Source organism: Cetorhinus maximus, chromosome 1, assembly GCF_964194155.1.
Source record: "Cetorhinus maximus chromosome 1, sCetMax3.hap1.1, whole genome shotgun sequence".
NCBI classification, from domain to species: Eukaryota; Metazoa; Chordata; class Chondrichthyes; order Lamniformes; family Cetorhinidae; genus Cetorhinus; species Cetorhinus maximus.
Genome location: NC_135879.1, coordinates 6429600 through 6447365, shown reverse-complemented (window position 1 = coordinate 6447365; position 17766 = coordinate 6429600). Strand labels below are relative to the sequence as shown.

The 17766-nt window shown below is 44.8% G+C and overlaps 1 protein-coding gene across 1 annotated transcript in view; it reads left to right on the top strand.

Annotated features, from left to right (window-relative positions):
* LOC144699130 (bone morphogenetic protein receptor type-1B) overlaps positions 1 to 17766 on the top strand; it is a 207061-nt gene that overhangs the window by 88408 nt on the left and 100887 nt on the right. The window contains exon 2 of the mRNA XM_078570549.1: positions 2 to 184. Coding sequence (XP_078426675.1) covers positions 112 to 184 — 73 coding nt within the window. The 5' untranslated portion in view covers positions 2 to 111. The remainder of the gene's footprint in view (position 1; positions 185 to 17766) is intronic.

Genomic DNA, 17766 nt, shown 5'->3' with positions numbered 1-17766 from the left:
GATCTGTAACGGAGCTTGCCGGAGGAGCTGCCTAACTGAACTGAGCTGCAGCCGTGAAACAAAAATAAAGGAAGGAAGGAAGGAAGGAATCACTACCCGGGCTCTAAGGTGATGGTTTGGCTTGCAGATCCAAGTTGGCAGATTCTCGCTTCTGTAATCGTCCTGCTTTCCCTACAGATCGAAGGTAAGGAGATGCGGCAGTTAAGAGTGCAGTCTGATTTCAGTAGTCAAGCAACAGTGGTTTGTTGCCAGTATATTCTCCCCACTTCCAGATAATTTAATTTCCTATTTTTGAAATTCGTACAAAATAGTGCACAGTGCGGAGGTGATACGTTCATTGCTAATTGTAAATTCTAATAAAAATGACAGCTTTTGCGTTGGTACTGTAAGTGCAAAATGTTGGGTGTTTTGCTTTTTGTTCACTCCAAGATTTCAGAAGAAGCATTTACTTCTCCTGGCCAAGGGAACTGGCACACTCTGTTATCATGAGTATTTCATTGTTGATGTTTTTATGGTTAATTTACTCAATCTTAAGAAATGATTTTCCATCGGACGTCTGGAAATTCACTCTGCCCAGACTCAGTTTTTTGCACTTCTTCCAACCCGACAGACAACACTGTCAAGACGGGAGTGCTAAACCTCACAAATAATTGCTCATTTGGTTCTGCTGTTGGATATAATTTCCATTTTCCTTTTCGATGAATACTGAATGTCATTGCGTACGAGGTATGACGGAGAACTGAGAAGCAAGTTGCCACCAAAAATCCAGGGCATTAACAGTCTGTCCTCTAACCACTTTCAACCTACCACAGTATAACTTGTGTTTGCAAATTGTACTGGTGTTACGATGGTATCTGGCACGTGTAGTTTAAAATAATGCCTGGTTATAATAAGGTGACCATCAGCATCCAGTTCAAGTATCTTGTAAGGCATTGATTGTATTTGGTTTCTGATGTGTTGTGGTCTCTGGTCCCATCAAATAATAACTTTGGCCCACTATATTGTCCTTCTATTTTTTTTCCAATATTGCGGGACACATTCCTGTAAAAAGCACCACAGTACATTATAATGATGTGCCTTGCCTGTGTGATGTACTGTGGGCTATGAAATATTATCACACTCAATTTAAAGACAAACTGAAATGGTGAGAGCAAGTAATTATGCTGCACGCAGTTTGTAATGGGTAGATGATTGTGGATTCAGATTTTGGCTGAATTCAGCGAGCGCTGTTTTTATTTTGCAACATACACTATACAACCAGGACGCACAATTATAAACATGTGTCTATGGTGACATCTGTGCCTGATGATCACAATCATTTGAGTTGATAGCCTGTGCTGTAAAATTAAACAGTATTCCCAAACCATGAGGCAGAACGCTAGTGTATTCACATGCTGTGCAAAGTGATTATTCACACCGTGAGTGCCAGATCTCAAGAGATCTCACTGATGGGGGAATGTGGGCTCCTGGTGGGATGGGAAGGAAGAAACGATTCCAGAGTGGAGGAAAATGTTTCAGAGAACCTCAGGCAGAGGAAGTTGCTCCGGTTAACTCTTGCTAACACGACCCAAGTTTCCATAGCAGCCTGCTTCAGGGGTTGAACTGGTCTGTGTGCTCTGTCAGGAGTTAACAACAAGTCTTTAAAAACCATGAAGGGTACAGGGAGCGAAGAGAGAATCAAAGGATATGAACCCTCTCCCATATTACTTTTTAACCTAGCAATGAAATAATTTCTGAGGGTTCATTTCTAAAGCTAGGGAAACAAGTCACATATAGCTCAAAATATATTTTTTGTAAAAGACAGAAAATATCAATTCTATATGTGGACCAGCGCGTTTTCTTCAGTGAGATTTTCAGTGAATTAAAAAAAAACACACAAAACCCTCTCCTGACTAATGTTAAAAATGGAGTTCTTCAAAACGATTTTGTGTTTCTGTGTGAGGGGGCAGTTCTCTAATTGAAGGTTTTGTTTAGGGATTCTGTGCTGTGCTTCACACAGATGTGGAGAAGAGGGAAAAAAATGTGCAAATTCTTCTTGTGACCTTGTCTGTGTCTCGGGTATTCGCCTTTCTGAAGTCTTAAAGGAGCAGCCCTTTGTTAGAGTCAAAGATGAGTCACCCTGTCCTTCTCCGTCTGCATTTTAACAAACTTTTCCATCGACTATAAAAAGCAGCCAAATGTTTTTAAGACATTTCTACTTGCCTTCATTCATGCCTTCGATACCTCTGGACTTGACTATTCCAAGGCACTCCTGGCTGCTCTCCCACATTCTATCCTGTGTAAACTTGAGGTCATCCAAAATCCTGCTACCCCTGTCCTAATTCGCAGCAGATCTCGTGCCCCTGTGTTCACTGACCTACATTGGCTCCAGTCAAGCAATCCAGTCAAGATTATAAAATTCTTATCCTTGTTTTCAATTCCCTCCACGCCCTGCCCTCTCCCTCCCTCTCTCTGTAACCTCCTCTGGCCCCACAACCCTCTGAGGTTTCTGCACTCCTCTAAATCTGGCCTAACATGCACCCCCAGTTTGAACTGCTCCACCATTGATGACCTTGCTTTCGGTTGCCTAGGCCCAAAGCTCCGGAATACACTCTCTACACTTCTCTCTCCCCATCATAAGGCACTCTTCAAAACCTCTCTCTTTGAGCGATACCTCCTTATGCAGCTCAGCGTCACGCTTTGTTTGATAAAGCACAGTGCCTTGGGATTTTCTTTTTGTTAAAGGTGCCATCTACATATAAGTTTTTGCTGTTGTTGTGGATTCATTTCGTCAAGGTTTTTTTTTAGTTAATGTGGAGCCCAAGATCTTCTTTGCAAGTCTAGACTGTTAGAGATTGGATGTTCTCTGGCGCAAGGAAGACTAGAATGTAACTCTTGGGGAAACCCGACATTGCGCTACTAGTTAAAAGGAAGCATGCAAGGCAAAAATGTGAGTGTCCCTTTTTCCAGTCACGTTGGGAAATCTGCGTTGGAGACCATGGGAATGTTTGGTGAATGAGGCTGCAGTTTACTGTTACTTTGCTGCATTGTTTGCAAACTGCCCGGCAATGGGTTCACATGCTGCCTACATTTTGCGACACAATCAATGTGCAACATTTGGTCATCGGTTATACATTATTACTTAATTATAGAACGTTTGGGTCCCACAGTACTGGAATTCTTACAAGCATGAGGTGAAAATATTTGTGTCATACTTAAAACAGGGGTAATGCCACTGGATATTTCTAGCTTGAAGTTGCATATATAAATTGCGGGAGTATTAAAGTTGGTGGGGAAGTTCTGCTTAGGGACACTTTACCACGTTGGCGCTATATAAATGCACGTTGTTATTGAAGCAAGGTCTTTGGCTGTAGTTTTCTCCAGAAGTCTCTTCGAAAGGAATGAATCTCGCTGCAAAGCTTTTAAAGTAAGTTTTGCTTCAATACAGTTGTTGCAGATATCGATATCGGCTGGTACCTTTGGACACTAGCCCACCTGTCTAACTTTGTCTCCCACTTATATATGGCCTTGCAGCTGTTGAGGAGTGGAAGGAGCAGTGCTGTTCTCCTTTTGACCCTGTTTCAAGATGTTCTGTTAAACTGGCCTCCTGCTGTGCTGTTAATTGAGTCCTAGACTGAAATTACATTTGGAGTCAACCTTGGTTCACCGAGTAGTCCTCTTGCCTCTGGGACAGAAGGTCATAGGTTCAAGCTGCATTGCAGAGACTTGAGCACGCAGCCCAGGCTGACAGTCCCAGTACAGTACTCAGGGAGGACTGCACTGTCAGGTGTGTTGTCCTCCCTGAAGCCAAGACTCGAGAGTCAGAGGCAGGATACTGTGGATGCTGGGAATCTGAAATATGAATGGGATACATTAAGAATACACAGCAGGTCAGGCAGCGCCTGTGGGGAAGGAAAAATTGATGACCTTTCATCAGAATTGGAAAATCTTATATATATATAATTTTGAGCTAGTGCAGAGGCAGGAGGATGTGTTAATTCAGCAGGCTCGAACTAGGTGCTTAATAACACCGACAGCGCAGGTGCGGTCCCCGTACAGTTTTCTTGGGGCCTGCCTCTTTTCCTTGCCCCATTGTGATATCAGAGCATAAGGATGTGAGGAGAGCCATGATTAACGACCCTGGGACAATGAAGGCACTACATGGAAAGAGAGAGAGAGAGAGAGAGGCAGGGGAATAGTAGGAAAATTCAAGAGGAAAGGTCTGTGCTAGCTCAGAGAGCAGGAACAATGAAATGACAAAACGGATAATGGTACCAGGCAAAAGAGGATGGTAATAGGCCAAGTAAAGGAACAAAATATGATTCTTGAAGTGCTGTAAGTGGCAACAGTAGATGGGTCAGCAAGAGTGAAATGTCAGTGTAGATTACATATCCAACTCTCTGGCACTTGAGCCCATGATCCTCTAACTCAAGAGTGAGAATGCTCCTTGATCAATAGCTACACCAATAATTTATTGCTACCTGTTTAAAGTGATCGATATTTTATAAATGTTCACAGTGCCTTTTCCAGTTTTGTGTCTGCCTTGATTCAGCAGATTCTTTTTAAGAATGTGACTGCTTCCAAATCAGTACAATTTAAACTCTGGAAACTATTAGCCAACTCACTTGTATTCTGCTTTTTGTCAGTTACTTAAAACACTAAAGGGGGTAATTTTTCCAGCCCCCTTGGGGCTGGAGCGGGGGGTGGGAGAATTTGAAAAAGAAAGCTCGGGCTGATTCCCTGATGTCTTCCCGCTGCCTTTGCACTCTTTCCAGTGGCAGGATGCGTGTGCAGATGGCAACCTGCTCGTCAGAGATGTGAGGCCAATTAAGCTAATTACGAAGGCAATTACTGGGAATTTTTTGGAAGGCTGTGGAATTTTATCAGTGGCACATGGGACCCCCACTGTATCTGCAGCTCATTTACCCCCAGGAGAGTGAGAGCAGAGTGGGAGGTCGGAGCACCATATGCAAGTGGCCACTTCAAAGGGTAAAACCGGCAATCCTCAGGACAGCCACAGGAAAATTCGTGCAATTATTTGCTTCTCACCTGCCGATAGATCCTCTGGATAAGTGTGGCTGAGTGTGAGGAATTGGCTGCTGGTCCAATCAGTGGTATGGTGGCTCCATCTTGTGCCACCCTCTCCTCCATTCACAGTGGGTCTACCGGCTGTCCTTCACTTTGGGGGGCACTAATTGGTCCTCCCGTGTCCTCAGTCTACCCGTCACCCGTAATTGGGTGGCACTCCCGGGGGGTGGCCTTTTTATTGGTCTCCTTCAGGAAGACCACACTTGATATCTCATCATACACACACTAGCCAGGCATTGGGCTTGCAACTCAAGTAGGAAAATTCAGCCCCAAGTCTCTTGGATATCAAATGAATAATTTAATTTAACACAATGAAACCTTGTGTATAATCCAGTGGGGGAAAATTTCAACCCATTAATCTTTGTGTACAGATATTACAACCATAAGTATCCTGGCTAATATTTAACAGTGTAGCCAACAAAACTTAAGTAAGCAAAAAAATAGATTAATCTTTTACAGTTAATATTAAATGAGTAAAGACCATCTTGGCTATGGATGAATAGAATTGGACACTTGTAAATGAGCCAAACCCAGTTTGTTTAATCTTGGTGTGTACAAGGTGCTAATTGCTGACCTTATATAAACAGAATTCTTTTGTAGAAAGTGTTTGCAGATAATTAAACATACAAGACCACACGCATTCAGTCAAAACGCCTCCAAATCAAACTTTCATGGACTGGCCACTGTGCCCTTATGGCCAGAAACCTTTTCCATTGACAAGCCCTGTTCCCTCAACTCTCAAACAGCCAGCGCTCCAGGGGAGGGCAAAGAAAATGCTTCAAAGACACTCCGAAGCTCTCCTTGAAGCGCGGCAGCATTGACATTAATGTCTGGGAGGAGGTGGCCACCAATCGTTTAGAATGGCGACAACTTGTCCATCAAGCCGCATCACACTTTGAGTCCAAAAGCCTTAATGATGAGGCCGAGCGGCAGCAGAGAAGGAAAGAAAAGGAAGCAAATCCTGTACTCCGGGTCCCACTACCTCAGGTCCCCAAAGATCTGCGGGTCGAGAATTGTCCTGTTCAGCCACATGGAGGTCCATGGCTGAACCTTGTGACCCCCGAGTAGGCTTCACCCTCAAATCGAGGGACAGTGGTGACAAACTATACATACTCCCCTCCTCCCTGGATTTAATTTATATTCATACAGTTCGGTTGTCTTGCCAAATATTCAGGAAATTTGTATCAAACAGCAATTCAACCTTTTCCCAATGATAATGTATTTTTATAAGGAGTTGTTTTCATTGGGATTGGTTTTTGTCTTTATCAAAGAGGGATTTAAGGAAGTGTAACATATTAACAGAGCAGCATTGGTATTGAGAGCTTCTCCCATGGTTTTTGGTGTGGGTGAAGTGTCAGAGTAAAGCTCCCTCTAAACTGTTCCAAGAATATCTTCCAAACCCACTACCATTACCATCTAGAAGGACAAGGGCAGCAAATAGATGCCACACTTGGTCACACTACCTGCAAGTTCCCCTCCAAGCCACTCGCCATCCTGACTTGGAAATATGTTGCCTAACCTTCACTGTCGCTGGGTCAAAATCCTGGAAATCCCTAGTGATGGGCAATAAATGCTGGCCTAGCCAGTGAACCCCACATCCCATGAATGCATAAAAAAAATCCTTTAGTTTGACCTCAGGTGTTTGCCTGCAACTGCACCACTGTGAAGTGAGACTCATAGACGTTTACAGGACAGAAGGAAGCCATTCAGCCCATCGTGTCCGTGCCGGTCAACAAAGATCTGACTACACTAATCCTGTTTTCCAGCGCTTGACCCATAGCCCTGGAGGCTATGGCAATGCAAGTGAATGTCTAAATATTTCTTAGTGCTGTTTTGTGAGTTCTGTGCCTGTGGTGAACTGGCTATGTACAGATGCCGATTCTGATGGGAGCCTTTTATCTTGAAAGAATTTCCTGAAACTCGTGCTGTAATGTGTGGTAAATGTCAAATTCTGGCACAAACTTTGTCTGAATTGCCTAGATCTCTTGCACCAGTTCTTCATTTAACGAGCCTCCAAAGCACCCCCTCAACCCAAACCCCATGCAACAACACAACTTTTCACATTTACACTAGCTGAGGGACATCTGCTGATTCCAACAGCTTAGTGCTATGATCAGTTGTATAAATTATGGCAAAACGAACTCAACATTCATTTGTTGAGTAAATTCTTGCTGTATCAAACTTTTACCTTTATAATTTTCAATGAGTTCTGATCAAAATAAGAAATAAATCAATGATGCAATCTGAAGGGCCATCTGTCCACTAGCCTTCTATCCTGACAGCTCTATAAATACATTTTATGTAAGGTTTTACACTCAAAGCTACAGTGTAGGTCTGAAACCCTTCAGACACTGACAATTGTGTGAACGCTTCAGGCCATTTCCTGTTTGGAAGGCTTCACTTCAATGTGAGCTAGACAGTGAGATGTGAAACACAGAGTACAATGGCTCATTGGTACAGTACGATAGCATGTAGCGTTTGGCTACCTACATTACAGAACGGTGGGGCAAAGATTCCTCGCTATAAGGAGGAAGGGAAGGCAAGGAGTGTGAGTCAGACAAGGTGATGATTAGCTCTCCAGCTACAAAGCCAATCTGCAAGAGATTTTTTAAAGGTTGCCGTGAGAGATCTTTCATTTATACAGAGCCTTTCACAACCTCAGGATGTCCCAAAACACTTTATAGCTAATGAAGTACTTTTGAACTGTAGACACTGCAGTAATGTAACAGACACAGCAACAGCAAATTGCCCTCCAAGGCACACACCATCCTGACTGGGAAATATATCACTGCTCCTTCACTGTCGCTGGGTCAAAATCCTAGAACTCACTCCCTAACAGCATTATGAGTCTACCTACACCATATGGATTGCAGGCAGCTCATCACCACCATCTCAAGGGCAATTAAGGGTGGGCAGCAAATGCTGGCCTTGCCACTGATGCCCACATCCCATGAACGAATTTAAAAATATTTTTTTACGGGTGCTGGTTGAGGGTTACATAATGATTTGATTACCAGGGAGAACTCTTTGACTCCTCTACAAAATTTCTCAAGTGGACATGAAGAATAGCAGGGCGGTTATCCCCAGTGTTCTGACCAATGTTATTCTCTCCATCAAGATCACACAAACAGACAACCTGGTCATTATCACAATGTTGTGTGTGGGATCTTGCTGTGTGTAAATTGGCTGCCGTGTTTCTTACATCACAACAGTGACTACACTTCATTGACTGTGAACGACTTTGGGGGATGACCTGTGCTCATGGAAGGCATTCTGAAAATGTAGGTATTTCTTCTTAGTGCCAAAGTAATCTCTTACATCCACCTTAGAGGACAGATGGGGCCTTGGATTAATGTTTCTTTTTTCCTCCCTGAGAAACAGAGCATCCGGCAGTGCAGCATTCCCTCATTACTGCACTGCGAGTGTCAGGCAAGCTTTCTGCAGTGAGACTTGAATGACATCCTTCCCACTCAGAGGCAAGAGTCCCATCAACTGAGATAAGAGTAAGGACACTGATTTGCCTAAATCAAGGAGTGAGATGGATGGGCCTTCAGCTTTCACATCTTGGCTGTTGGATTTCACCAATATGAGTGTGTTTTGTGCAGTGATTTCCTGAATGAAGTGATTGTGTTTGTTTCACTGCAAGCTTATTTTTTCAATTCGCACTTGCGCCCATTAGCACCACAAAGGGTAGGGTAACCAAACTTTAATAGAAATCGGTGTCTACCACTAAAAACCTTAATCCCGCTTCCTGACCTTTTGAAATATTCTGTTATAAATGTTGCATTTATTTTCTTTTGAAGATTCCTCATTATCTGAAAAGCTGGGGTTGTGTTAAGTTTTAGTTGATTCTCAGAATGACGGTTTCCCAGGTCTGAAGGTTTGCCTCTCCCTAGATGGACAGTTAAGCAGCAGATGACTGTTTATTTGGATGTGGAGTGAGGAGTCCACGCCAGCCCATTCACGACGCACGGCACTTCATGCCTGCACGCCCTGGACCTTTCTGTTGAAAGCCGTCCAGCCTCACCGTAAGGCAGTGAACGTGGTTGAAAGGAGAGCCATGTTTCCGAAGCTTTCCACCTTGCACAATCACAACAATTTCGTACTGCAGGAGAAAAAAACTTGTTCCGATTGTTGGAAATTCAGCATTCTTGTGTTTGTCCCAATGAGTGCAAGATGAAAAGCTTCAGCAACATGTCCCTCTTTTCAGCAATAGTCAAGTTCTGTGCTGCCAAGCGACTGTTCATATGGCAGAGGTTCAAGGCCCAACCAACCATACAAGGGTTGTTTCAGCCCTTGTAAAGGCTTTGATGTTCCCTCTGGGTTTGAAACTTAAAGCAATAAGGAATCAGTCAACATCATGAAGATTTTGAATGTTACCAGGCTATCTTCCATGCCGACTGCAAAGTAATCCCTTTAACTTGCATGCAAATTAGTGGCATGTCTTGAGTTAGTGATGGCGATACTGTGATAATTTGTTGGCTTCTATTAATCATTAGTCCCCAAAAAAGATATCAGCTCTTTAATCAACCATCAGGTTTGGTATTTTAACATTAAGATTATTCTGCAAAAACACTGTATTTCTATATTTTTGTGACATGCTACGTAATTAGATTGCATCGAATTGGTTATCATAAACAATCAGTCCTTTGCACACTGGCACCAAATCATTTGGCCAGAGTGAAAAGAGGAAGGATTGTGAGATAAAAGACATGCTGTGTCACACATTTCATAGAACTTAATGCTTGGGCTGTAGGTATGTATAGTTTGACCTTCTAGCTCCTAATTAGAATGGTAGATCGGTGGATGAAATCTGTGGCATGAGGCTGATTAAAGCATCGGCAGTTTTTTGCTTTTATCTCTGATTAAATCATGCTGCTTTTCTTAAAGCTAATATTTACTCTCCGGAGTGAGCAAGTGAGGTGCATCAGAAATTTCATCTTTAATTGCCGTTTGCGAGATCGGCGTAACGACCGGTGTAAATTGGGTGTAACTTGCCAATTACACCATGACAGGAAATTCCTGCTCATTACTTTCAGGCGACATTGGTTTCTGCCAGTGTCTTTCCCGCAGAAAATTAAAGAGCTCACGCTGACGCTGATTATTTCATTTTTAAAATGCCTTCTTACGACTTCCTAACTAGAGGATGAAACCTCATTTTCCCCACTTCCACTCCCTTTAGTGAAATGCTGAGGTTGTTCACTGCTACATCTGCTGCACTAATGATGCATTTAATGACCCGTTGTAGTTTGGAGGACACAGAATGTGTAATTCAGAAAAGTGATAATCATCATTCTGTGAACACACTGGCTTATTCTTAGAAGTCCTGATACTGTAAATATATTTGTCATCTGTAGCCTCCTGATATTGTACTCTAACGTCTACCATATGCCCCTCTTAAGATGACATATAAACGTAGACAAGTCCCCATATTGAATCTGAGTAACTGTTTCCTGATTGCCACAATCAATTGCTTATGTTAGGAAATAGTATGAATAATATATTCCATATTGGAAACTGCAGTAACTCGGAGTAGCCTCATTACCACATTTATAACATAAAGTAGTTAACCCTTTCCCCATCATTCGATATTGTGAATAATGCATTCCTTTGTTACTTCCTCTGCCGTTTAAAGGCAAAATTAATTAAAGATTTTCAGGTTTACAGTGGTCCGTGCTATCTTTGTGAATCAAGCTGTGCTGGTTTGTAGAGCAGGTTGGCTACAGGGCAAAGGAAGCAGCCCTGTTGGGGAAAACCACGGGAAGTGCAGATTCCGTTGGAACAACTGCCACTCTTGATGCTCTCTCCAAAGGTTGCAATCCCAGCTCAGTGTCTCATCCAAGAGAGAGGCTGAGGGAGATGCTGGGTTGCCATTGTTCAGTGAAGTGATGGCATGTGGCCGTATGCCTGAGGTTCCCACTCGAGTGAGCTCCTGCTTTCAATATGCCACTGTGAGGAGTTGCCAAGTGGAGATCACACATTTCCCACAGGAACAGAACGAAACCCCTGGCCTAACCGCTCTGTTTAGTAAGGCCTTATTTTTTTTTATTATTTCTGTTTGATGGATGGAAACTGAGATAATCCTCATAGCTCTCTTACTGCTTCTTGGACAGTGAGTGGAGCACTGAGTCTCCCATCTGGCAACCGCACACACGGCCAGGTGAGCCAGCAGCGGACAACGAAACCTGCTAAGCACTGCAGGTGAAAGGGACTGTGAATGGTTATTGCCTGTATTACATGCTGGACTGCTCAGGCACATACATACCTCATGCAGCCAGCTTATTCCATTTCAGAGTTGTGAGTATGCAGCTGAATTGGCTCATCATAGACTAGGCTTGACACTTTAATACGAAGCAGTGCATTGGTACCCCATAGATGTGTGAACCTGTGCTTTGGTCATTGCTGTATAATTGGCAGTGTTCATGATACTCTCTCGAATGTATATATTTAAATGATTTCGCTTGGCTATAGCCAGTAACTGCACCAGTCTGGTGAGCTGACAGGGAATTAAATGCAGGCTTACAGTGAAGACCGTGGCCATTCAACCCATCATACTTGTGCTGTACAAATACCCCTGTGTTCTTTCACACCTGTCAACTGTGGCTCAGTTGGTAGCACCTTTGCTTCTGGGTCAAGAGTTTTGCGTTCAAGTCCAACTTCAGCACTTGAGCACAAAAATCAAGGCTGATGCTCCAGCGCTGCACTGCTGGAGATGTCAAATCTTTTGGATGAAACATTAAACTGAAGCTCTGTCTGCCCGCTCAGATGGATCTAAAGGACCCCACAGCACTACTTCATCAACAGTGTCCTGGCCAATATTTATCCCTCAATCAACATCACAAAACAGATGATTTAGTCATTATCACATTGCTGTTTATGGGAGTTTGCTGTGTGCAAATTGGCAGCCACGTTCCCTACATTACTCTTGAAAAGTACTTCATTTATGGCCATCTCTCATGAGTCTCTCAGAGCTCTATAATTTACTTCACCATCAAGTATTTATCCTACTGCAGGACAAAATTCACGTTGCTATAATGAAAGACCTTGTATTTGTCTAGCTTCCTTCATAACCTTTCACAGCATTTTACAGCTAATGATGTACTTTTGATGTTTAGTCACTTGTGCAATGTAGGAAACACAGCAACCAATTTGAGCACAGCAAGCTCCCACAAGCAACAATAAGATAAATAACCAGATAATCTGTTTTTAATAATGTTGATTGAGGGATAGATATTGGCCAGGACACCAGGGATAACTCCTCTGCTCTTCTTCAGTAGAATGCCATGATATCTTCTACATCTACCTGAGCGGGCAGATGGGGCATCAGTTTAACATTTTCATCTGAGGGGCAGCACCTCCGACAGTGCAGCACTCTCTCAGTACTGCACCAGGAGAATCAGCATAAAACTTTGTGCTTAAGTCCTGGAATAGGATTGAAATGCACACGTTTTAGAAGGGGAGGTGAGAGTGTTACCACCTGAGCCACATCTGACACCTTCAACAGAGTGATGCAGATATGAGGTGGAGATGAGGGCTGATGCACGACCAAATCATGAATTTCGGTGCTGGTGCAATGCCAGGTATGTAGGCCGTACATCCCAATGACTGGCATATCATATCAAACAGCACATCCCTTCAGCTGTTCACAATGGGCAGACCACTGATCACACTCAGCTAGGCAGTGCTTGCAAAACTCAGGACATAATGTCTGACGTTAGATGTTATTCTGTGGCTGGACAGTACTTGCTGAACGCTCCTTAAAACCTACCTCATTGGCACTTGGCCATCTGTTCTAATAATCCCGACACGTGGCTCGGTGTTGAATCTTGTTTTATAATGTTGCTGTGAAGCACCTTGGGATGTTTTATGATATTAAAGGTGCTGTTTAAATACTAAGCTGCTGCTGGCGTTGTAATTCCTGTTTGCTTTCACTGCCGTGGCACTGACACATGGGGCAGGGTCTTTAGGTCAGGGGGCGTGGGGCCCGCTCGCCAACGTGTAAAATGATGCGGGATGACGTCGGGCGGAACTCCCAATGTTACCCCGCGTCACCTCCATTTTCAGGTCAGCGGGGGTGCAGCCGAATCAGCTGTGCTAAAAATTACGTTCATAACCAATTTAAGACTATCAGTCGGGTGCATAGTGTGGCTCACTTATGCTTGTTAGAAGCTACATATATGCCTATGCAGAGACCTGTCCTCTGCAGGCAAAAGGAATATACCTAGGCATTGTGCCCCTTTTAAATTAAACAAAAGCGTGAGTTCCCTGGTGCATCCTCTGTGGAATTGCCTTGGCCAATCAGAATTGGCTTGCCAACCAATCAGCACCCTTTTCTCATGCAGTATAAATTGTTGCTCCCTTTGAAATTTGGTATTCTTGTGTCTGTCCTGATGAGTGCAAGATGGAAAGTTTCAACAGCATGTCCCTTTTTTTCAGCAAAATCATAATAATATCGGTGTCAATTCATGCACCTGTGAACTAGTTGCCAGCAATCGTGCTGAAAAGCCAGTGCCAGTAACGCAGTGGTCGGGTTGGATTGTTTCTTTTTCATGGGCCAATGAATCCTGCGCTGGTATTGAAGAAATTGGACTCAGGCAGGGATGTGCTGTCCCGAAAGGGTCCAAGCTAAACAATGCAGGTGCCACAGCTGGTGTATGCAGATTGTATTTGTGATGCTAATGGTCTAGTGATCCAGTGGGCTCCACTAATAACCCTAAGAGCATGGAGTTCAAATCACGTTAGAGTGTCAGAAAATTGTTGGCGGAAATTTTCCCAGAGAGCTGGCAAACCAAAGAGGGTTGCACGCCTACCCTATTGAGTGTTTGCTTATCAAGCTATCTTCATCTCAACGCCTCATAGTCAAGAATATTTCCTGGTTTATGAAACTAATGGCCCCACAACTCTGAGATCTCTGCGCTCCTTCAATTCTGGCCTCTTGACAATCCCTGATTTTAATTGCTGCACCGCTGGTGGCCATGCCTTCAGCTGCCTTGGCCCTAAGCTCTGGAATTCCCTCCCTGAACCTCTCTGCCTCTCTTTCCTTCTTTTAAGATGCTCCTTAAAACCTACTTCATTGACATTTGGCCATCTGCTCTAATAATCCCCACATGTGGCTCGGTGTCGAATCTTCTTTTATAATGTTGCTGTGAGGCACCTTGGGATGTTTTATGACATTAAAGGTGCAGTTTAAATACTAAGCTGCTGCTGGCGTTGTAATTCCTGTTTGCTTTCACTGCCGTGGCACTGACACATGGGGCAGGGTCTTTAGGTCAGGGGAGGCAGGGCCCACTTGCCGACGTGTAAAATGGGCGGAACTCCCGACCTCACCCCACGTCACCTCCATTTTCAGGTCGGTGGGGGCGCAGCTGAATCAGCTGTGTGCCTGCTGACCTGTCAACGGCCTATTGAGGCCATTTAAAAAGTCATTACCCTCATTAACGCACCTGCCCGTCCAGCCTTAGGGCCAGCGGGCAGGCCGGGAGCACCTGGCGGGCTTCAGAAAAAAACCTGAAACCTCATCCACGGGCGGGGTGAAGTTTCATGAGGGTTTTAGAATTTTTAATAAAGGTTTGAGTTTAAGTGATGGACAGCGTCTCACATGAGCGGACCTGTCAGGGGAATTTTTTAAACATTAACATTAAAAGTTATAATTCTGAGCCGATCTCCCTGAGGCAGCACTTAACCTCGGGGAGATCAGTGCGCTCTTTCAGGCACATGCACGAAAGAGCTCACTGCCGGCTGAGGGATTCCACACCCCCCCTCCCCCGCCAGACCCACACAGGATGCGCATAGCGCTTCCTGGTGGACATCACGCTGGGCGGGCCTTAGTTGGCCCGCCCATTGAAATGGCGGCGCAGCCCCAATCGGGGACGCCGATTGGGGGATCGCCCGCCCGCGCCTGCTCCTGCACTTCCCCTCCCCCCCCTTCCCCTCCCCCCGCCAACCAACGGGGGGAAAATTCTTCCCATGATGTGAGTTTAGAGAAAGACCAGAACTATAGGCCCGGGCTATCTTTGACCTAATGACTCAAGCAGCCTCCTTCTATGCCGCAATGACTTTATGACTCCACCCCAACCTACAGTTACTGCGGCCAATGCCAACACACCCAAGCATTGTCCCATCCAAGCCATGAGCATCCATGCCTGTATTCCTCGTTCCACAGTACCTTATAACAACACTGAAGAACAGCTTACTGCTATTCTGGTGGGTTTAGGCTGCCTTGTCAAGGATTAAACAATTCTCCATCGACCTTGGCTGCTTTTTCTTCTTGATACTGTCATAATTTACAGACATTTAATTGCGAGTTCAGCACGGGTTTGATGGCACAATTGTTGCATTGTGTGCCATTCCATGACCATGCTGTCACTACAAGTGGCAGGTGGCAGAGAGAGAGAGAGAGAGAGAGATTGGGGAGCATGGGTCATTGGGGTGGGGGTGGCGGGGGTTGGGGGGGGTAGGTGGTGGGGGGGAATTAGGTGTGATGGGTGATGGTGCCATGCAGGTTCACTGTCAAAGTAGACCCATCAGGACGTGGCTCAACTCACCAGATGCCATCTCAGGAGTATCTTTGCTGGCAGTAGTAACCAGATTAGGCAGGGAATTTTCAAATACTCTGGTTTCCAATTACTGCAATCACAGGGGGCTTAATGAGATTGTCATGAGGTAAGGGAGGGAGGGGGTTGGTTGGATTGGAAGGGCAGTGGGGGTTATTGGATTAACACAGTTTAATCGGTGCACAGATTGATGGAGATGCCCAGCAGAAGCCGTTTCTAGGAAGTTTTACTGGCAGTGACTTTATCACTAATCTTACAATTAAAATAAGGATGCAGGCAGGTGGCCCATGTAATTGCGCCGTCAAAATGCCCCCATGCAAGCCTTATTCCAAAGCGCGGAGAGTTTTTCTCCAGTGAGATGATGATATCCCTCCAGAACGCTCTGTAAATCAGTGGATTTGTAACACTTCAGGGTTCATTGAAAACCAAGTTGTGTTGCCTTTGTGTCTAAAAGCCAGGGTAAAACAAGCTCCCTTGTTTATTATCCCTTGTTCTTTGATCCTTTGTTAGGAATTTGGAGTGGAGCAAAAACGTGGGTGCATCCTGTCACCGACATCGGGGACGCAGATTATGTTCTCCAAACAAAAATATCTCCCCAATTGTCAGGGCTGTCAGTCCCAACAGCAGTAACTCGAGATAAGCTGATCCGGGCTTTAGGTGGCATTCGGTGTCACACCTGAGCCTTGCTCAGGATGAAAGCCAAAAATGTGGCCTTTCTGGGGCATCATCGCAAAAAAGAAGAATCCGAGAGATGTTGCATCATTCCTGAGGCATGTTACTGAAAACAAGTGTCAAATACAGTCTGGGTTCTGGCCTTTCTTTAAACTCACATCAAGCGTCAGTGCCACAGCGGTGAAAGCAAACAGGAATTAAACCACCGGCAGCAGCTAGTATTTATACAGCACCTTTTAAGATAATAAAACATCCCAAGTTGCTTTACAGCAACATCACAAGGACAAGATTCAACACCGACCCACATTTGCCGATTACTAGAGCCGATGGCCAAATGTCAACAAAGTGTTTTAAGGGAAGGTCTTAAAGGAGTTAAGTGAAGCAGAGAGGTTTGGGAAGGGGATTGAATTCCAGAGTTTAGGGCCTAGGCAGCCGAGGGCACAGCGAGCAATGGTGGAGCAACTAAAACCAGGGATGCTCAAGAGGCCAGAATGAATCGAGCGCAGAGATCCCGGAGAGTTGTGGGGCTAATAGTTGCTTAAGCCAGTAAATGGCGACGATGAGGGGAGGTGTTGAAACGAAGGGCGGGATTTTCCCAAGGCCGGGATCGTCTTGTCCCGCCGGCAGTCAAGGGGCTTTGGGCTGGGCCGCCGCATCCCCCCACGGTGCAGCCCCCTGCGGCAGGGCCGAAAAATCCCCGCCGAAGGTGGCTTGATAAGCAAACACGTGATAGGGAAGATGTGTGACTCCCCTTGGTGTGCTGGCTTGTGAACTGACAGATTTATGGCACTAACACCCTGACTCAAACCAAACTGTCGCTTTGTGCTGTTGTACACTCGATGAAGGAATTAATCAACCAGTCAGTCAAACTGTGTTTACCTTTAATACAACAAGAACTTGAATTTATATAGCACCTAACATGGCTCGGGAATACACAGTGAATGATAGGACCCTAGGAAGTACAGAGGATCAGAGAGATTTTGGTGTACATGTCCTGAGATCCCTGAAGGCAGCCGCACAGGTAGATAAGGTGGTTAAGAAGGTATATGGGAGACTTGCCTTTATTAGCCGAGGCATAGAATATAAGGGCTGGGAGGTTATGTTGGAGCTGTATTAGGCCACAGCTGGAGTACTGTGTGCAGTTCTGGTCACCACACTATAGGAAGGATGTGATTGCACTGGAGAGGGTGCAGAGGAGATTCACCAGGAGGTTGCCTGGGCTGGAGCGTTTCAGCTATGAAGAGAGACTGGATAGGCTAGGGTTGTTTTCCTTGGAGCAGAGAAGGCTGAGGGGGACCTGATAGAGGGGTACAAAATTATGAGCAGCATAGAAAGGGTGGATATGAAGAAATTTTTCCCCTTAGTGGAAGTGTCAATAACCAGGGGGCATAGATTTAAGGTAAGGGGCAGGAGGTTTAGAGGGGATGTGAGGAAAAGTTTTTTCACCCAGAGGGTGGTTGGAATTTAGAACACA